The 23197-nt window shown below is 37.3% G+C and overlaps 1 protein-coding gene across 1 annotated transcript in view; it reads right to left on the reverse strand.

The window, feature by feature from the left end:
- Positions 1-23197, reverse strand: part of LOC139743483 (actin nucleation-promoting factor WAS-like) — a 56357-nt gene continuing 33160 nt past the window's right edge. The window contains exons 5-13 of the mRNA XM_071653967.1: positions 20019-20100; positions 16198-16202; positions 11393-11431; positions 6374-6464; positions 5229-5271; positions 4549-4705; positions 3093-3667; positions 2589-2691; positions 1-1548 (exon numbers count right to left, since the gene is read on the reverse strand). Coding sequence (XP_071510068.1) covers positions 1487-1548; positions 2589-2691; positions 3093-3667; positions 4549-4705; positions 5229-5271; positions 6374-6464; positions 11393-11431; positions 16198-16202; positions 20019-20100 — 1157 coding nt within the window. The 3' untranslated portion in view covers positions 1-1486. The remainder of the gene's footprint in view (positions 1549-2588; positions 2692-3092; positions 3668-4548; positions 4706-5228; positions 5272-6373; positions 6465-11392; positions 11432-16197; positions 16203-20018; positions 20101-23197) is intronic.

Here is a 23197-nt window from a genome sequence, read left to right on the forward strand (position 1 = left end):
TGTAAGACGGTAGTGTGTAGACCCATTTTATACTTCAACTAATGAATAGATATGGTGGCATTTTACAAATCAGTGGTCTTGTATTCAACCATGCTGACAACAAAGCATTCATGGAAGTGTGAACACAGCTTGATTATACTGTAAGTTTGACTGAGTACTATGATTAATACATACACAACATTATCATTTACATATGTATGCATTGTCGCCTGATGCGCTCATGTATACCTGATAATACATCTTTTTTTAATTGTCTTTGGATTTTTCTTTAATCAACAACAAAAGAAAAATGATAGTGGAGGCACATGATAAGTGTGGTGAAAGAAGGCCATTAATTACTGGAAGATTCACTGTTCATTTCTGCAAAATGATTCATTACCATTCTTTGATCCGACAGTCTTTACATATTACCCACTATATTACACATTGCAATCTCATACGGACACACTGATTAAGATTACAGCCGATGATACTGATGACGACGATGATGATAATGATGCATTACTTGGTTGTTCCACACCCTCCCTACCCACAGAATCCTGGTGAGTTCAGTGCATACAAAGAAAACTGAAATATCTCTTCATGAGTGCATTTGATTGGACAAAATATCCAAGTTTTCTGTCTCCAAATAAAAGTGGCCCTTTTCATCACACTTTCCTGATTAAACAAATTGCTTTAAGCAGTGTAAAGGAACACACTGTATTGAAGGAGTGCAGTATGGGGAAAATGCATTTTCATTCACTCACACAGGATGCCTCAAAGCTTTGAAGAGTTGTTCGAGTCCAGTTATAAGTTGGTCTGATAAGAAAGACTAAAAATTTTTCTGAGTATAACAGTGAAAATTCGATCAAAATTGGATGATGGTGATGGTAAGATAATTACAGAAGTTATGAAATTTGCAAGTTTCCCTAATTTCTGCTGAAGAGTTCTTGCACAGTTGATATTAAAATACAAATTAGTGAGCTGATGATGTCATCACTTCACAATTCTCAACTGATTGTGTAAAAAAAAAAAGACCAAAAAAAAAAAAAAATGTATCTGTAACCAGAGAGTGAAACATGATGTTTCTCCTGATTGAATGACTTCAAAATAATGATCAGTTAGAAATATCAGCATTTGAGACTGGAGCATAATTGTGTTTAAACAAAAGAAGTCATATTTTCACAATTTTACATACAACCTCTATGGCAAGTTGTGAAGGGATGACATCATCACTTCACTATTTGCATATTCACATTGACCGTTCGAGAATTGTTACCCGAAAAATTAGCAAAACTTAAAATGTCAAAACTTCCTTATTTTTCATCCAATTTTGATCAAATCTTTATTGTTCATGCTATGAAAATTTTACTCTTTCTTTCAGACTAACTTTCAACGGCACTGGAAATTCTTCTTTAATCATCATCATCATCATCATCATCATCATCATCATCATCAAAATATGTCATGAAGTGGCATCCGATTCAATTCGCAATCCTTTTGGCACCTAATTGTCTTCATCCCACTCATCATCGTCAAATTCTTCACTGTCAGAGTCATCACCGTCATCTGGGGGAGAGAGAAAAAAAAAAAGGAGAGGGGAAAGGGAAAATGCCAAAATTTAAATGATATATCATTCCATGAAACACTCGGTGACTAAAAAGGCAAGTTCTACTTTGTAGTTATGTACAGAGTGTATGATCACTGGTGGGCTGGGGGGGAAACATACAAAATGTTCCATCTGATAGTGCTATTTTTCTTTTTTGGGGGGCGGGAGGTCATAAGTTTCAAGACTGGGACTTGTAACATCGCCCATTGGCATTTCAAATTTCATTTTCTTTATTCCAAACAAGTGTCTCAGGCACATTATATGGGTTATTGAAAATCCTTTGAGAATGTACACCTTTAACCGAGTTCTAGCCGGAAACCACCTTAGCAGCATCACATCTAAGCCAACGGCAAGCAGAACGCAGTGTGCCAATTCTATTGCCCACTGCTTTTCTAAATCAACTTTCCCTTTCCTAATTCACTAGTTGCTCTCTTATTATTTTTGCAAAGAATATGAATGAAAAATTATTGCATCAAAATTACTGTTCTACTGTTAAGTAAAGTCTGCCATTTTTATGTTCCCCCATGGAAAAACATCCCACAATATTCTGCCCATGGGACAATGTTACAAACGGTTTGATATCATGTGTAAACATGGCTCGAAATTTAATTCAAAAGTCCAGCAAACAAAATATTATTGGCATAAACTTTACACTGTGGCATTCAATATGCTTATCATTCATCAGCTAACTTTACATTCATGTTGAAATGATTAAAACAGTCTAGTGATCTCTATTAGACCTAGTCATTATGTCACCAGTCTTTCATTGAAACATCTTGCAATCTGGAGGGGGAAAAGGGGGAAAAGAAGCGAAATGCTACGTTGTCTCCTCCTTAAATGCACAATTTAGGAATATAAGGGATTAACTTTATTGCATGTCCTTGACAGCCAAGTACAGAATCTCTGTATGTGGCGCCATGTGAAATCTAAAGTCCAAAGTAGTGGAGTTAAGAGAAGGAATCAAAAGAGATATACACGTAGCACAGCACATCAAACTCACCCTGTATTGCCGTAGCCCTGTTCTGCAGAGCCTGGAATAGCGCAGCGCCGAGGCCGCTGGTTGGCGTGGAAACGGGAGACTCCTCCTTCTCAGCTTGTGTCACCTACAGTTGTTGTTGGCAAACATACAAAGAAACAAACTACAGGATGTCATACCAACTTCAGGATATGCATTCATCTCATGTATCATACAGAGAGCATATGCTAACGAGAGGTGCCAATTTTCATTGTGATTATCAGCTTTTCGAGGTCATTTTCTTCTGGTATCGAAAAAAAAAAGAAACTTGCATGTCATCATACAGAAAATGAAAATTAAACAGTACATTAAAATTCTTGGAAGATATAGAGTCAGAAAGCATTTAACTTTATTGGTTCTAATAATAGTTGAATCTTGAAATATCAGGAACCAATCTGAACATGATATATATATATGTTAAAAAAAGGCATTCTCTTTACACATTGTGAATCTGACAAGACTGAAAGTGAGTTTGGGAGTACTTGATACCTTCTTTAAATTCTTTCCTTGTCTGATCTGGTCCAGCAGGGCTCCACGACCAGTCGGTGCGGGGCGAGGATTGTCAGTTTGGTCCACTTTCTTGAGAGAGATACCCTGGTGAATTTGGCTTAGAAGGCCACCTCTCTCATCAGCATCTCCACCGCCGCCTCCGCCTCCGCCTCCGCCTCCGCCTCCTCCCATGGCTGGAGCAATCGTAGGAGGTGGTGGCGGTGGAGGAGGGGGTGCCATTCCTCCCCCATTCATGGGTGGCGCTGGTACTGCAGGTGGTGGGGGAGGTGGTGGCATTGAGCCACCGTGCCTGGAAGGGGGCGGGGCGGGTGGGGGGTGGCCGTAGTTAGACTGAGGGGGTGGGGGAGGAGGAAGACCGCGGCCCGACACTGGTGCGGGGGGCAGACCTCGCGTCTGGGGAGGAGCGGGAGGAGGTGGCCCCCTGCTGCCACCGCTTGGTGGTGGAGGCGCCGGTGGTCGAGATGGGAGAGGGGGACCCGTGCTTCTTGAAGGAGGAGGCGGAGGAGGGGCACCTCCACGGGATGGAGGAGGGGGAGGGGGAGCAATGTCCCTGGCTGTGGATGCCAAAACAAGTCGATGCACAGAAAAAAGACACAATGGAATTCAGTTCTTGTGTGTCCATACCATGACTGCTTTTCTACCAATCCCAGAAGTTTGCTCTGTACTCATTTTCAGATTCAAAATTAACAAGTGCAATAGCAAGTTGTAATTATCATGGTTTTATCAAAAACTGTTAAAAGAAAAAAAAAACTGGGAGCGAAGTCTAGCCGTCACAGAAGGAGCTCTCACATTTAAAAGCATTCAAAAGATATATCTATGTGAGAGCAAAGCCTAGCAAATATAAACCTTAGTGGATTAACACATTAGCCATTCTCTTCTTTTTTTTTAATCAGCGTGTCCTTTTTGTCTCATGAAGGTTTATTTTCTACAGCCGTTTACCCCTGAACTGTAACAGGGCCTCCCTAAAAAACTACTGTGGGGGAAAAAAAAAGTTATCTATTGCATAACCAGCAAAAAAAATGTGTCACATATTTGGAGAAGATCACTGAAGGGGATTATTGAGAGATCATTGAGGGATCTTCAAAAGACTACTGTAGTCTCTCGGAGATCTTGACTGATCTCTCAAAGATCTCGAGGAGTAGGCCAGGTAATGTTTCATTGATCTCTCAGTAGTCTTATTGATCTCCCAGTGAACATTTGTCTCTCTGTGAACATTTGGCAATCTGTCACGATTCCTCAGAGATCTCCAAAAAAAAAAAAATGCTAGAAAATGGCCTTCTAGGTCTTTTAATGATCTTTCAAAGTTTCACATAAACACTATTTTTGTCCGGTCTTGGAGACTGCTGAGAGATCTTAACAATTTTTTTTTTTTTTGTCTCTCAATAGTCTCTTCAGGGTCTCCATTGCATGTCTGGGAGAGGGCAGTGTCACTCACTTGTTAACCTCTCGGCATCCTCCTTGAGGGCGTCCAGACCTCCGTGCTGGTCGATGAAGTTCCTAATGAACTGGGCGGTGTTCTGATCCTTGAGCTGGTCATCAGACACACCAATGGTGTTGAACCAGCCCTTGACCTGGGGGTCCATCTCGTCCACCTGGGGGGGGGGGGGGTCAATCAAACCACAGAAATGAATGGAATGGTCAGATGAAATAATTTGCCTTCACATTTTGAGCAGAGAAATTTTGAAGCATCAGAATCCTCATTCTATTTGGTTTGACCTTTAAATATAATTCTGAAGAACATTCTAGCTTCCCTCTCCTGATCCTTTCTCTACTAATCCTGGCTAAAATGTTGTTAACGAAACACAGTACCCTTTCTGCAAGGCATTGCTCTACAAGGACATATTTTAGTGCAGTGACAGAAAGATGACATTAGAGCAAAATATATACAAAGAGAAAAAACTGAATTCATGCTGTGCACGTTGCTCATCCATCAATTTTTTTTTCTTCATCTTGAATCAATACTAAACTACTCTTTTATTCACAAACACACATACACACATACACACACACACACACACACACATAATGTTATCATAAAAATAACATAAAAAATCAAACTATTATCAATTCTACAATGTTGTTTCTTCTAAGTAGCAAAAGTGATGTCATACTTACGTTAAATCCTTTCTCGGGATCCCAACCAACATGGCTGACATGCCTATTTGATAAGGAAGAAAAAAGAATACATCAAAGTACATATACCATTGCACCATGACACCAAGACATAGATATGCAGTAAAATCTAAAATCCTGTGCCTTTTCTGAATACAACAAATGCATTGTCTTAGAGGTATATTTATCACCTATAACGTTTCGAAATGTAGAGCATACAAATTTAATTTTCTTCCAATCTAAAATGAGAAATAAACAATTGAAGTACTGCATATGAGAAAAAAAAAGCACTGGGGATTAAAATCAGCACAACATAGCACATTGAACTCTTGGAAACTGTAATAATTAACCAAGTGCTTATCAAGATCAGGCATGTTGGTGTAAATTCTGGAGGTACTCGAAGAACTTGGATGGCAACAAGTTAATGAAACATTTGACTTAAAATCCAAAAATCATAAGGTACTTAAATACAATAGGGGCTCATTTACCCAGGGTACCCTATTCAGTGTTAACATTGTTCTTGAATGGGGCTCTGTCATTACTATTATCCCAGCATTGTCAGGTACCCATTTCTACACTTGGGTCAAGAAGGACATCGTGGGTGAATACATCTCCCCCCCCCCCCAAAAAAAAAAAAAAAAAATGCCATGTCTTGAATAAATCGCACCAATGAAACACTTCCTCTGAATGGGGCCACATTATGGCTGATCATATATGCTTATGATTCCAAGTGCGTTTATCAACTCACTTCTGGCACAACTTTCATGGAGTTTTGGGGAGCTTGATAACTGCAAAGCTGTTTTGATTATGGGATTAGAAATGCATTTCTAACAAGCCAAAAAAAGCTAGATAGAAAATGCATTTGCGGCAGAAATGCATTTCTGTAGAGCTAATAAATGCAAAGTTGTTTTGAAATGCATTCATAGCTCTAACCAGCCACTGTCAACTGAAGTACACATCTCCGCTCCTCATGCCAAACTTCGCAATGGATCTGTGCAGTAACAAGGCCTCCCAATTGACTCACGACAGAGTTGATAAACACAACAACTCCAGAAATGTGATCCGAAAGGCATTTGTGTTTGATAATGGATATTGAAATGCACTTCAAACATGGGAAAGTTTATAAATGCAGGACTCCTATGACTTACTTGAAGTCTGACGGTAAGGAGATGTCCGCCTTGGTCAGCTTCTTCTTCCCTCCTTTGTCCTTCTTCTTTTCTTCCTTGCTGGATGTGGAGGCTGCAACAGAAACAGAAGCCTCTGGAAGTTCACATCAGTACATTGATGGACACATTGATCCAAATAAATTTTGCAATGTTCCTCTCTCCCGAAAGTGGAAGTTTGCTTATTGTTCTCAATGTATGAGCAGCACATCTTTGATATATATCTGAAATGATATACCCTCCCACATGGATTAGCAAGCATCAATATGTCAAGCTGGCATGAACAGAAAAAACAGGACTAGTGGTATTCCATCAATTTTCATCAGAGAGATGGATTTGGGGTGAAATAAGTGCATATTGCTCACACCTATCAGTGCTGAATAAAACCTTATGTTCCACTGTCAATTTGCCACTTCTCACTTTATCACAATTGCACTATCCCATGACACCAGCTAATAAACAACAAACAACTAACAAAACATGAGCACAAATTCTTCCATACCATCTCATTTCAATTATTTGAAAGATATTGTTTCATCTGCATGATGACAATTCACCGAAACCATACTGCAGGCTCATATTCTTTGATAGTTAAAGCCACTTTCGCATAATAATTACACAGGACAGCTTTCAAAATTTGTGACAGTTGGCAGACGTATATAGATACACACTTGTACATGACAAATGCAACATGACAATACAAATACCATGATAAGAAAAAAAAAACATATAGAGGAGAGTGACATGTTTGTGGATCTTTTGGGAAATGTGACACTGATGTTAAAAAAAAAACCAAACAAAACAAACACACTACTGCAATTCAAATGTACATGCCACCTCTAATTCCAAGTGAGCACTCTTTAATGGAGCCATGTGACTATGCAAACTATTAGGGTTGAGGAAATACAGTGTGTCATGAGGTGGGAAATCACTTGTATAAATAAGAATTTTCTGAATCTCTTTTAGGCAGCATTTTCCAAATTTGGAAATCAATACATTCAAGAGCCTCCATACCCTGTATTTGGCCAACTTCAGAGAACCAGTCAACTGCTTTAATTCTTGTCTTGCTACACTCACTGTACTGAACATCACTATGGCTTTCAATATATGTGTGATGTAAGCGGTGTTTATTACCAGTAATAAAGGGTCATAAAGTGACTAAAGGCAAATACATACTTCAATCAAAGCTTGCAAATTCAGTATAAAACAACAGGGTCTACTATATCAATTGTATATGCCGCATCAGCCTCCGCCAACTGAGATTTGTTACTGCTGCTGCCATTAATTAATCAGATTCAAACAAAATGATCTTCCTTCCTCTATTTCCTTTAAAAAAAAAAAAAAAAATTATCCTTTTTCTTCTCTATTTTTTCTTTTTTGGGGGGGGGTGGGGGGAGAGGGACATTGATAACAAGGTTATAAATTGGCAAATGCCAAATACAGCTGTAATTCCTTACCAGTGTAAATGTCCCATGTGGTAAATCCATATCCATTTACCGACTGAACTAATGGTTAATTCATTTAATAGTGCAGCTTTGACGCCTGAAAAGTGCAATGGCTGTAACTGCATGGATCCTCACGGCAGCATTTCACGATCGATAAAATTTATTTTGCAATGGCAGCATTGAACTTGTGTGCTTCTCCGGCATGATCTACCATGAATGCGTATGAGTGTGATTTGATATGATAGTTGGTAAACACGAGACACTTGATTCCTAAAGATATAACAAATGAGAGATACCACGTATATGTATGTAAATATATGGGGATCTGTCTACCTGGTACTTTTCCTAGAGATAGTAAAACCATATTAAACATCTGCATGTCTATGTTTTTGTTGTTGCTGTTATGTGGGGGGGGGGGGGAGGGGGATGGGGCAGAAATGAGGACAAACATACGAATACAGATGGACCTGTTTGCTACAGCTTTATACAAGAACAATGAAGGAAGAAATGCACACATAGACAGACAGACAGACAGATAGACAGAGAATAATACATGTAGAAATGGCACCATCAGGTTGACAGAGTGACAGGAAAAGCAGACGCAACATCAAAATAACCGTAACTGTAAATCACTGTAACACATGGATAAAACCGTTATTTGAAACCTACTTGAGAATAACAAAAATGAAATTGGCTTTTGAGACTAAAAAAGTTGATCAGACAAACAACATGAAATATATTCTATGGAATCTACCTTGCAAATTAACGAAGTGCAAACATACATATATATTATTATACATGTACATATATTTGTTAAGTCACTCTTTAGTTTCTACACAAAGTATCTATGCATACCAGAGGAAATATTGCTGCCATGTAATCTTGAAAGTACCTATGCTGCATATACACTACTTCAAACTTTTGTTCTTCTCACATCTAATTTCATAGTAAATACAGCTGTGAAGTTTGCATTTTGTTTGTATGAATGAGACTGAATGTGCGCAGTGTTTTCTATTCACCATTTACTACACACAGATTTTAGCAGGGACTTTTGATTGTAAACAAGGAAAAAATGAACCATGAAAACTCTACAATCAAATTTGTTCTACATTTGATTTGACTTGATTTACTTCTGCATTCATTTGAAATTTTTATTGATGAAGCATATATATAAAAAAAAAAATTCACTTCCTTTTTCACCAAGAAGAGCTCACAGAAGTGATTATGCTTCATACATGAGCATGGTATGCTAGTCACACAGAATAAAAACTAATGTCGCAAGCACACTGTACACAACAAACCAGAGCAGAAACATCAGTCTCATTCCCAGAACAGAGTTCTGTTCTTTTTTCCTCTCCCTCTGCAAGTGTCCACATGGTATCAAGTTTTATTGCATCATTTTAACCTTCTTCTGACAACTACAAGTCCAGTATCATTCTACAAGGTTTGGTGAATCAACCCTGTTGGGAGTGCAGATGGCTCTGCTAAGCTACTCAGTAAATACTATTAAAGGGAAACAAACCCGGAACTCAAGAGGGCGCTGTTGCATTGACCTAAGCTTGCACATCTTCCCTGTTTCGAATGTCCAAATAAAGCTGATTCAAATGATGAGTATCACAAAACCAATTGAAATAGCGTCAATCGCAGCTCATCTTTTTGTTTGGTTGTTATTCTTGGCTGGTTCTGCCTTCTTCATATGGATCCTACAAAGACAAGGTTCGTGTGCTTACTCGCCAAAGAAACTTACCTGTAAAAATGTTCAACAAGTATGCAGTATTCAACTGATATTGCTGTCGAAGTGTAAGCCTATAGTAGATCTCAATTTTCATTTATAAGATCAATATGATTGGTCCAGTCCAAAATGCATGTACAAAATATGCTGTGCATAGAAAATCATGAAAACTATTGAACCTGTACAATCGAGAGTGCATGCAATATGCACCTGTGACCCTCTTTGATTGACAGTTAACTATCGTTACATAGCTGATCTTGGTATGCAAGGAGATGGCAGCAGTCGTCACATCATCTAACAGCGCCCTCTAGAATCCTAGGTCTGTATCCCTTTAAGCCATACAAACCTCAATGTGCACTGCAGAAATAATTCCATAGGAATGTTCAACTTTACATGCAAAGTGGGTTTTTGAAACACACATCAACACACAATTTCTAGCAAAGCATTCACTTATTAGGGACACAATTTTTACTGTGATGTCACTCCAAAATCTCTATGTCTAGTCAATCTACTATACAAGGTGTATAAAGAATGAAATTCTTTCTACGTACTCTGAAAGAAAAAATGACAGATGATGGGCACACATTACATTGATCACTTGCATCAATCTTCAAGCAGAATTGCACTGTATAGTATTTTTTAGTACTGAGTGTAGATTTGATAACTCCATTTAAAGGAGTGAAATTTGCAAATTTATGTCATGGCAAAGAGTCAAGGTTAAGATGGAAAATGAAAGGATTCAGGTTAAGGGTATGTGTGAGTCACGTTAAGATGGAAATTAAAGTAAGTTACTAGTAAGAGTAGTGAGGGGTCAGGACATGATTGCATATGGATGTGAACTCCTAATCAACTTAAAGCTCTAAAGACATTGGAAGTTAATTACATACATTTCCACATCATGTTCAATTTGGCTTTGATAAGGGGAATGTTTATTTGAAACTTATTCTTCAAATTCCACCCTTTCTAACCAAATAACATCAAAACTGGAGTTTTACAATTTCAAAGGCTCATTTTATTGTCTTTTAAAGGCTCATTTCATTGATTTTACCTGAATAAGATATTTAGATTTATGACTTGTCTCACCGACATTATAACTCTTCAAAAACAAAAAAACAAACAAACACAAGAACAAAGAAACAGAACATTTTCAAAATCAACACAAAAATTCCAGTAACAATTTTGATTTTTGACTTAGTAGAGATTTTTTATTCATGTTTCGTTTTTTGCAAATAAATCTGAGTGCATAGATCACTAGATTTCCAGTTGGCAATGATGGAGCATCCGTTGCGAGAAAATATGCTATGCCAAATACAATTTATTTTTCTAATATAACATATGGCATAGCTGGTAGAGGTTCACATGAACATTTTCATTGGTTGTTTTTTTTTTTAATAATCAAAATGCAATTGTGTGTGGTGGCCATTCAAGTGTCCATAATAATCTATGATCGCTGTTTAAAATTGCATCATGGAAATAAAACTGGTTGAAAGTCCCTCCAGCACGAGAAAAAAAAAAATGTCACAAATTCAACCCCAAAATAAGAAAAATACATGAAACAGGCAAACCAAAGACAAATACAAAAGCAAAGCGAAAACAGTCAAGAGTAAATGCAAAAAAAATGCCAAACTTTTACCAGTGTTTGGCTAACAGCTACAATACACAGGAAATTGAATAAAGAGATACATGCTAAAGCAGAATTAAAAACAGTGCACACCCCAAAACAACAGTGATAATGATAGTGATGACACCACAACAATCATCCTATCACTCTATATCAAAACAACAACAACGAAAAGATGGAGATTGTATAAGATGTTGTAATGTTACCTCTTCTTTTTGAGGTTGAAGTTCCCGGGTAACCGTTGACTACAGGTTGGAATGTTGATGATGTAGTCATTGGTATGAGCAAGATGGATGAGTGAAAGCATGAAATTAACAATCAAGGAATGGGTTAAACAAATCAATATCGATGTGAACTGAGGCCAAGAAGGGAAAGAAAATAAAAATGAGGCGATGAAAGACAGAGACGACAAGATATGGGGAGAAATATATGGGGGAGAAAGGTATGGGGAGAATAAAAATCAGTTATCTTGTCTGGAGGATAGAAATAGGTATGGGGGATACTATACCCCCAAACAAACAAGTGAATACCTACAGTTTGGGCATGGTTGCCATGGGAAACTGGCAGGCGGAATCCTTCAAAAAGAATAAGTTACATCTCTTGCCTCTTGTTTTCACATTCCACTTTCTCTATGGACTGAACATTGTTTAAAAGTCAGGTTGTGCATTGTTGTAGATCATAGAGCTACAATGCATGGGTAGGTCAAACCCCCTCAATGATCACATAGAATCTACCCTCCATAACATATTTTGTCAACAGTTTGATAAAATATACTTCGCAATGCCTCATGTAAGTTTTTATGAACACATGAAAGTACTACCCTTAATTAATACAGGTGCATTTAATTATAGAGCAATCTGTATACTGCCATCAGATATCTTGTTTAATATGTCAGCTATAAGTAAGTTTATTTCATTTGCAATTTCCATTTTGTTGATCCTGTTTGTTCTCCGAAAACACAATAATTTCATTAGTTGTGATTCAGTACTACTTTTCTGATGTCCAGCATCTTCATACGATATGTGCAACGATGAAAGTGTTTTGTGAAAACATTGAATTATTGACAGATATCTGAGTTTGATAGGAAAGTTCAACAGACTGATACACTGGAATGACACTTTGAAAACAATGCTCTCATTTTGCCTGAAATACATATACCAACACTTCACACTTAACCCGTTGAGGACGAGTCCCGAGTATACTTGGGCAGGTGTCTATGGGAAATGCATGTTGTAGCAAAATCAAACTGTCCTCAACGGGTTAAAGCTACAACATAGTTCTCAGAAGGGCTCAAAATCCATCTTCCACCATTTTGAATTTGCTTGCAATATATCAAAGGGGTCTACCAAGAAACTTGTCTGAACCCAACTTAAATCATGCTATCAAAGTGCTATCTCGCACATTATGCATATTATATGTCTCCATTTTTGGAGTAAAATTCAACGGTTTCTGCAGGCATATGAGAACCATGTTTTGCCTTTAAGATATATCCTCATGAAGAAGGTCTTATGTACTGAAGCAAAAGTAATAAAGAAGTATTCTTAATAGTGTTTTGTTGTTGTTTTTTGTTGTTTTTGTTTTTTTGTCATGCTGGGCCTCGACAGTAAAACATCATACTATTAAAGGGCCCTTGAAGTACTGAAGAAATTGGTTATTCCTTTGAAGAAAAGCAGAAATGTATTGTCACACAGTTATCATAGATCTGGATTTGTGCACAAAAATCACAGTAATATGCCAGAGTGAACTCAGCAAACTAAGTTTGAACGGTGTTTAAATGCTCATAGAATAACGGTTATCTGGTGTCAGCAACATCTGAATTAAATGTGATGCACAGTAAGCTTGCAAAATATAAGAAGTGGCATAACTGCTCAGATTTTCAGGCCACACACACACATATACAAATAAACAGCAAGAATCTTGTTATGATATTCTTTATCAATCCATCAAACTATGTTTTTGAAGGTCAAAATAAAATATAGATGGCAACAAACTCTGCTATTAACTGATGTTTCCAGACAAGAGATGCGTGCTTCTAGTAGCACTGCAACCAAAATGACAACATGCTTTTTCAACTCATAATCTGTATATTTTCTGCAAAGTTCATTTCAAGCTGTGAAGAGATCAAACAAATTAAAAAACAAACAAACACTTTGAACAGAAATGTCAAATGCTAGAAAACATCTGCCATTAAACATTTGTGACGGAAGAAGATTTGATTTTTCATCGACGATAAGACCAGTTTCTGGAGGTCCTTGTACTTATATAGTTAGACTTGGTTTATCTTTCTTTGTTAATGTTCTGCATATCTCTTAAATTATTCTAATTCTTAAATCATGTTGATAACCAATACAGTGTTTCGAATTCTGCAATAAAAAATCCAAAGCAATGCCCCTAAATCCAATTTTCCGGCAGCTGACAAATTTGTCGCTATGTGCCTGTAAGAATGATTTTTTTTTTATTATTTTAATGGATGGTCAACTGACATGTGTTTAAAATGATGTCACATTGCCCGTTGCAGGTGGACAGTATTTCTACAGTCTTTGATCAAACAGCCTGGCCACCAAATGATGATATGCCAACCTCTAAAGAAAGCACAATGTTCATTTTATAAAATAAATGTGAATGAGTGTGTTTGTCTTTCAAAATTCCTATTTCTCAACTTTTTCTCAAAATCTTCCAAGAGTTATTTTTGTACAGTGAAAGGCCTGGAAAAAAATAACAATGCTAGAGCCTGAAAAAAGGCTAGAGCTCGTCAACTGGCATTCCTGCAATCTAAATAAACTTCAATTTCAAACACACACACAGAGTTAGAGATGAAACTCTTCATGTATGAATTAATTTGCAGAAAGCTTGTTATAAAACCAGGCTATGGGGGTATAAACATGTACAGGTATACAATGGTCAAATCATGGATCAGTCTTGTAATTCTTGATCCTGTATGAATGCACACTGTCCTGGAGCACAACAAGAATTTTACAGGTTTGGGATTGGAGTTTATGATTATAGGGAAGCGCCTAAAATTGGGGTTGCAATTTATAATTTTGACTTGACCTTATTAAAGATATCTATGGCCGAGAAAATGCATGTTTTATGAATTATTCTTTACAATGATATGGCAGGGGGAGGGGAGGCTATATCTGGCAGGTTCTGACCAAATGGTAATGAACATCACTTTTAGAATATAATTTGGATAATTTTCTTTTTTTTTCTGGTAGTTGCTGGAGTTTTTGTAGGTTATATGATGAGGACTACATCTAGATTTGAAATGACTTGGATCTTACATATTGAGTTGTGGTTTGCTTTGTAAATGTAGTGAATCTTTTCAGACTGACACATGTATATTAGCAAGGACTGCAGGATTATGTAAAACCACAACCATTTAGCTCATTCTTTAACAGTGACTCTTGCTGCAACGTCAAAACACTCATTTGATATGCACTACAGTGGATGAATGGCATTTCGGAAATGTGTTATCTTTAAAAAATCAATGAAATTCTGGCAGTTTCGTCTAGCTGCACATGTACATGTATATCCTCTATTTCACAGATGAACATAATTATATGTGTTTTCAAGCAGATCACAGATTACATGAAGGTACATCTGACAATGAGAGCTATTCTGAATGGCCAATCTTCTCAAATACGGTGTAGCTAAATGTTTTGATAAATTGATACCTGAAAGAAAACCATAGCTGAAAATGAAAACAACAACAACGAAATTGAGTGAAATGCTCAAAAACTGACCACAAATCAGACCCTGCGTATGTATACAGTATACCAAGAATATCTCAATGAAGGTGGGGTAAAAAAATGCAGTCTTGACAGGCAAATGTAACTCCACAGCATAACGGAATGAAATGTATCATAGCATGTTGGCTCAAGAAGGGTTTGGATACCGCATGGAAAGGACAGCACATCAATGGGAGTACAGAAGAAAGAAAGGGAAAAAACAAAGACACACAAAGAATGTTGTTTTGAAGAAACATTTGTAGCCCATGCGCCACGACCTGGACATAAAGACATGACCCTACTTATCAGGTTTTACCTTTGGCAGGTTTGGAGCTGAAGAAGCCACTAACGGGTTGATAGGCGGACTGAGAGTCCGTCATTGAGGGAGGGGGTGGGGACGGTACCTCGGTACCGGGGAAAGAGGCTGGACGAGGAGTGGAGGGTGCCTTGGAAGAAGGGGGCGGGGGAGGGGCTACAGGGGGGTGGGGTGAAAATAAAAAGAGGGGCAATAACAGCATTAGTCAAAAATTAATTGATTTAATAGAGTGAGAGAAGCTGGTGCTGTGTTATTAGACAAAAATATTCACCTAAGAAATGACATGAGGAAAGAGTTCATCAGTTAGTACAGTTTGACAGCTCAGCTTTTAGGGGAAGAAAATTAGACAGCATTAAAATAATGAATGGTTAGTGCGAAGCTTTCATTACGGGAATACCACTGTTATTAAAGCAAGATCACCACGAATGTGATGATAGCTTGAGGGTGATGCAAGCATATGTCATATTCAACTGTTGACTTAAAGGTACTTAGAGCAACAACAAAAAAAATCACACATAAGCTATCCAGATTGAAACATTATGTTGAATGATGTTCAAAGATATGAGACTCTAAAATCAAACGACTTCCTTAAATGATAACACTGGCTGCTTTCCTTGGAGACATGGAATACATAAGAAAAAGAACTGTAGAAAGCTGAAGTCTCTTGTGCACATGTGAATACTGGAAGCAATTTACAGAACAAAACAGAAAAATGCTCTCCATCCTAGATGCTACATTGTCTGGATGAAATTCACCTCATTTTTTTTTTACACATTTCGTTTGTTCAAATAAATAACATAAAAGGACAGAACTATAATACATACCAACACTACGTACAACTATTGTGTACTGTCTACACAATATAAACTGATTTTGGTTTTGAATGAGATTAATGTAGCAATGTAATAAAGTAAACTGTAGTATCACAAATACTGGAATAATTTGTCATAATATGAATAAAATGTACCCTGACTGAAGTTAGATTTTTTGTCCAGTTTATAAATTGGGTCAAACATTATAGATCGTTGTATAAAAAAACGTAGCATGGTGACCCTGGCATGTCAATGTGTATCATATACTGTAAAAGTGGAAATTTTCGCGGTGTTCAAATTTTCGCGCATTTCGCGCAACCAGAAACTAGCGCGAAAATGAAAGCACGCGAATATTTTTGCTTGCCATATGTGCCTGTGCGTGATGTCTTGATTCCGCGGAATTAAAAACACGCGAAACTCTTCCGACCCGGCCAAGCGCGAAAAATTAGTCACGCGAAAATATCCACTTTTACAGTACAAGGAAACCATTTGCAGCCCACATTAAAGGCAACAACAAAGGTTTGCATGGGTAAAAGGGTGGTGGAAGTGGGAGCAAGTGATGATGGTATCGAATTCACAACTGCCTGAGCAGCAAGAATCCGATTATTCCATGACAGAAATGAGGGGAGGTGGATACCGTTGCTTGCACTTGAGAAATTAAACATTGTGCTTCTCAGTATCATCACGGTTTCTGTTGGGGAAGGAGAAGGGAAGGACATAGGGGGAGCCTTGCTTGTGTTGGGCTGACTGGAGAAGAGAATGGGAGAGGAGAAGGTGAGAACGAGTGAAGAAAAGATTTACAAGGAAGAGAGGAAATGAAGGAAAACAAGAAAGAAAAGGGAAAAGAAAAGGAGGAGGAAGAGGACAAAAAGATAGAAGGGAAAGGAAAAGAGGGAGGGAGAGAAGAGAAGGAATAAAAAGAAAGGGGGAGGACTAAGAAAGAGGAAGAAAGGAAAAGGGAAAAAGAGAGGGAAAATATGACGAAAATGGAGAGAGAGAAAGAAAAGAAGGAAAGGTAAAAGAGACAAGAAGATGTTTAAAAAAATGAAGAAATAACACAAAAGAAGGATAAGGGGAAAGGCCAAGACAGAGAGGTAAAGGGAAAGCGACAGGAAAAAGAGAAGGAGTAGAAGTTGAGGAGAAGGAAGAGGAAGATAAGGAGACGAGGCTATGGGAGAAGAAGAGGAAAAGTGATAGGAGGAGGAGGAGGAAGAGAAGGAAGAGGAAATGGCACTGCATCCTTACACCTGCATGTCTGTTATCAAGGAGGATGTTGCAGTGACAATGGATTGCCAGCTACATTCATTGCAGTCATGACTTTTAGTATTACTGCATGACGCTATGCCTTTACACTTCCTGGCTGACAGAGGATTTCCTACTTATAATCATTATGCCAGTCACACCGGGTGAATGAAAAGTACAATGATGGGGTAGAAACACAACCAAAGCAGCCCATTAGTCCATCAGAGAGAGTGAAATTGCTGAACACCATCCTTTGATGCAAAAGTTTTAGCAAATACTGTACATCCAATATATGCTCAAGCACAATTTATCCCATTATTTTCCAGGCCCTACTTAGCATAATTTTTGTATCTATCAAAACAGACAGATATCTGTTTAGAGAGAAAGATTAGATATGTGGCAGATATAGACAGATATAGATATATAGACGGATAGATGGATGGAAATTAAGATACCATTGCATTGTCTTTGTTTGGAAGTTGAGGTGCAGGCACTCAACTCGTCAGCATGGCCATAAACGTAGGCCTTATCTTATCCATGTTGATCTACATGCAGTAATCCAGGACGGTGTTAAAGACGGATTTCTAACATTCCTCCGTTGACATGTTCTGTGGATTCCTGCCAGAACTGACATGTACTACTTTTAAATACACTGCAATTTCATGGTACCCTATTCGTCTGCTTTTAACTCCTTGTTTGGGGCACTAAAGAGCAAAACCTCACATGGTAGCATTCCTTTTGTGCATACAGAGCCAGTGGTCTGGCATGAGCATCCCTAACAAATCATTTGGAATACTAGTACTTTGTATGTCGTATCTTTCTCAAGATCTGTCTGAAGGCACGCTTGTTTAATCTTACTTCCGTGTAGATTCGTATCCCCTCTGCCGCTTTCATCTATTTTTATATTTCATTGATTTTATTTTATTTTTATTGATTTTATTTTATTTTATGTTTTATTTTATTTATTTTTTGGGGGGTGCTGTGCATAATTCATTTCTGGCTGGGTATGAGCATCTCCCAAGGTGGAGTTGGCACAAACTACTCTGTCAAGATATTACCACACCACTTCAGAGACTATCTGACTTACACTCATATTTACCTAGTTTGCTAAGAATTATGATACCAAATATAAGCTATTCAAATCAGTATATTTACACTTCAAACCTGCCATTCAAACACACATACCCTATACTTGCGAGAAGTTTGTAGAACTTTGGGAAATCTATCAATGCAATTTTTCTTTCACTCAATTTTTCAAAACCAAGTCCCCCTTCATTATGCCACCTTTGGCTACTAGAATAACTACCACTCATGCAGACATTGAACTTTACAGGCTAGTTTTCCCTTGCAACGTCACCAAGGACTGAAATATCATTTGAATAATCAGTGATGTGAATAAAAGCCATAATATAAGCAAATGAGAGAGCGCTTAATCTGCAACAATTAGAAAAGAATAAGATTCTGTACTTTTCTTTTTTCCATGACATGCTCAAGCTTTTTGTTGCCAGTGAGAATACAGTGACACAAAGTTGAAAATTAGTCATTTCCCATTAACTCTGCACAAAGGCTTCACAGCAATATAGTTCCACTCTTCCATTTTTTAAGAGGCCCTTGAAGATGTTCCCAGAAAAGAGAAATTTTCGTCGCTAAATGCCATTTGTCACCAGTCTCTCCCTCTCTGTACCACTGATTAGTTGCTCATCTAACGTTGACATTTGAAAACAAGGCAAAATATGTTTCCTTTCTTGCTGTCATACAAATAAACTGACATTAGACATGGATCAGAACGAATTACCCCATCTTCGGAGTCAGCATTCACTTGATGATGGGAAGTTGTCAAAATAGTTGTCAAAAGAGCACAAATTGTCAGAAATGAGGAGAGGTGCACAAGTTCTTGCATCAATTAGTTTAGTTTGGCATGTTGTGAACAAATCATACATTTGTAATTACTACCCCCCACTGTGTGTGCACACAATGTCAATGGCAAATTTGTAATGTCGGTCTTGAGAAGTTTGAACAACCATACAAGCTCTTGAAACTGCAATCAGTATTTACGCACAACATAAATTTCAGGCAAAGGTAGGTTACACTGTAGGCTGATCAAGTTTCAAATGTCATAACTCTAGTTGGTTAGACAACGTGGTTCTACATGTTCCTCTTGTCTGAGCCTTGGGGTGACGTCACCTATACAAAATGTCAAGATGTTGACGTCAGAACATGGCTCATTTTGAAAAATATGACCAAACAACCTTTTATCGTGATGCAACAGTAGCTGATAAAATCTGTTTTCTTCACATTATGCTTTTTCCCTGCACATATTCAGGAATGTAAGTGCATTTTTGTGCAGGACTGTGATGCCACTGGGATCATTGACAGCAACTTGGTTTTAACAAAACAAAAAAAACCACAATAATAATAATAAAAACTGTATCAAAAAGAGATACTATAACCGATATTTACTTATTTAATTTTCAAACACATAATCAAGCATTTTCCTCTCTTAGAGAAGAGCCATAAAAATGTTGGCATGCAGGAAAAAATATTTATGTACAATATGAAGATTTTTGCTATAAGGGAAAAAAAAAAGGAATTATGGCAAGATTACTCGTACACAAAAAAAAAAGGTTATCTGTAAAGTGAGTTGAAATAGAAAGAACAAAGAACACAACACACTTTCTCTTGAAGATGTGCCCTGTGAATTAGCAAAATTCAAAGTTTAGCTAGGGTGGTGTACTCACCATGTGTAGGGGGCTGGGCCACATTGTGGGGGGCGGGCGGGGGACCACCTGGTGTCTGGGGGGCTGGTCTTCTCTTCTCTGTAGAGGAACAAAAAAAGAAACAAGATGGGGGGGGGGAGAGAATTGACAAGAGTGAGGATTTGTGTCAAATAAGAGCATTTTGAAGAAAAACAGAATATTCAAACATTGCATTAAATGAATGATATCTTGTTGATAGCTACTGCTGGCACCTACAATGCTGTCACTATCTAGAAATTGATATTGTAAAGACACTATGAAAAATGACAATAACATGTATCTAAAAGTGCCTGTCACTAAATACTGAATGTGGATGCACAAAATATTCCAATGACAGGTGACTGTTTGTACTGAAACATTCATCATTCATCATGTTTGTACATGCTATTAAGTGTTAAGTAGCTTGTTAGTCTAGCAATTATCTGATACAGGTGCATGTGTGTTTTCTGCAATGTAAACACTTCCCGTCCAGGGTGAAACTTTGCAGCGAACGAGACGGAAATCCTGCGGTATATCAAGCCGACCCATCTGCCTTGATTCCAGACGGCCTGCCGCTCGCTTGTGACCCATCACACTTCACACGTCATGTGTGCCCTGAGACAGATTAGCACGTCTACTGTCATTCGATACACATCAGGATGTAACTTGCACATGCCTAATTAACGTTTTTTCTCTACCAGCGGTGAAGGACCATATTCTGTCTACCACTCAGTGCATGACACCTCACTTTAAAACTGCTGGGTGTAATGTTAGTTTAAGTTCATATATCAACAAAGAAATCCATGTAAAGCATGTACACTTGCAACTTAACATTTGACTGAAGTGAAGCTGGCACATAATGCAACATCATTGCTATTATCATCATGGCTCTAAAATGAAAAATATCAATATACAAAGTAAGCAAATAGCAGAATTAAAAGTAGTCAAGAAGCAGCATCACTCCAACTACTCCAAAGTACTTGTACATTGTATTCAGATGTGTGAATGAGTGCTTAAAGGATTCTCATGGGAAATCAAGTCATCACAAGCTCTTTTACAGTCAGAACAGGATATATCACAATAAATCTATTTATGAATGCTAATCTGAATGACAAACATCACCAGATTGCAACTAATGAAAATAGACCTAAAATAACTATTTACGCAATCTACAGAGGAACCAGTCGAGTGTAAATATAGAGTTCAAGTGCCCTGAATATCAAATTACTGCCTTATTCTAAATGTTTTTTTTTTCATGTTATGTACACAGAACAAAGTGTTAAAAAATCCTCATTTGCAATGAAAATTTGGGAAATACTGGCAGAAAGACAGGCTTTCACTTCAAAGCATTTCATTTCTTCCTTAGAGGTGACCATCAGCTTACCCCAAAACTATTTTTGAATTGAAAGAGAAATTGTCAAAACGATACAGAACTCATGTGCAAACAATACAACTCTTTCCATGGATAACTTGTGGAAACTTTTCATGAATAGTTTAAACATACTACAAATCTACTAATACAATTACACTTTCTGCCTACAGAAAGCAACTAGCAGTAACACAAACCTGTAATTATTCCTTGCCCATCAGGTATTTGAGAGTATTAGTGTTATTTCTAAATCAAAAAGTGATGTACTATTTGCTACATACATTTTAATAAATTTGTATCTCAAATTATTGGAATAAAAAAGATGATTGATACGCAGTGTGGTAACTCTATGAACTAGAGCATATCATGCGTCCTTATCTCCACACAAGTTAAGTCACTTTCCCTTCAGCCACTTAAACCACTAGCCCTGCCTCTTACAAGAGGATTAGCCTCGCTCAATGCTTATGTCTAATGGGACTGACCCGCATTAGTGTGTGTGAGACAAGTGATTAATTTGAGTAAACCTGCTCTTCCTTTATCTGTCTTGCATAGTACTGACAGTGGAGTCCAGTCAGCTGATAAGTTTAGTGTACATATGTGTTATATAGTTGTTGTTTTTTTCCTGAATGATAAATAATGCAGAAAACAGGATCATAAGGGTAAGAGGAATATGAATGGATTTAAAAACACTAATTCAATTAAAAACATAATTATTACTGATTATTATCATTATTATTATCATTACTATTATCATTATCATGTGTGTCAATAATTATAAACAATAATAGTTTCATTTATTTACGTATTTATTGTTATTTTATCATATAATTATAAATGAACACATTTTCACAAAAATGAAGTCTACTAATCCACTCAGAATATGAAGGGCAAAATATATTGTGTAATCACTTTCTTTTCCATCATATGAAAACTATAATCTATTCACTTGATCATTAAAAAGACACCAAGGGTATCATAGTTTATAGTACATCATGCTACCATACAGTGAAACTGTGAAAGAGCTTGCTCAAACTACACATAATTGAACATTGTAAGAAGTGGCAAACTCATGAATTTGGATCAGACACATTGTTTGCTACAAACATAACTATTTCATGGCTAAATTCTCATGACTACTGTTTGCAAATTGTCCATAAGTATACGAAATTCTATATGTATGGAGGATAACACTTTGAAACATATCTGTACTACATTTCAGACATGTACATTGTACGGGTGAGGGAATATTGAAACAAATGAGTCTTATTAGGAATGAGTCATTTCTGGATACACTCTGCTGCATGGGGGGGGGGGGAGCAACTAGGTCTGACACAGCAGTGTTGTGAATCACACTCTCTTTTTTTTTCTTCTTCTTTTTTTTTTTTTGATTACACAAGTTTATGTTTATGTACTGTACAAGGCACTGTAGGGTGTTTTACAATGTATATCTGAAGTTTGTAAAATTTGAGCCACATGGTCCTACAGTACCCACATACTATAGACCAGAGTCTCGGATACTGCATAAATACAAGCGCATGAAGCTGGGAAGAAATATGGGTTGATATTATATTTTTTTAAAGAGAAAAATCTGTGAATGGCCAGATTAACAATACTCAAATCTTCCATAGACAGCAGTGTTAGATAGTATGGTGATATTTGTTTTAAAAAAATTCTAGATCTCCTGATATTGATGGCAAGATTTATCAAATTTTTGTACTCAGGGATATTTTCTGTACATTTCATCACAATCCTACAGCACGTGAGGAAAGTCTGACGATATTGTAATTGAGTCACACACAATGTCATGCA

This window comes from Diadema antillarum, unplaced genomic scaffold (assembly GCF_040938485.1).
Source record: "Diadema antillarum isolate AM-2024a unplaced genomic scaffold, OU_Dant_1.0 seq00001085_RagTag, whole genome shotgun sequence".
Taxonomy (NCBI): Eukaryota; Metazoa; Echinodermata; class Echinoidea; order Diadematoida; family Diadematidae; genus Diadema; species Diadema antillarum.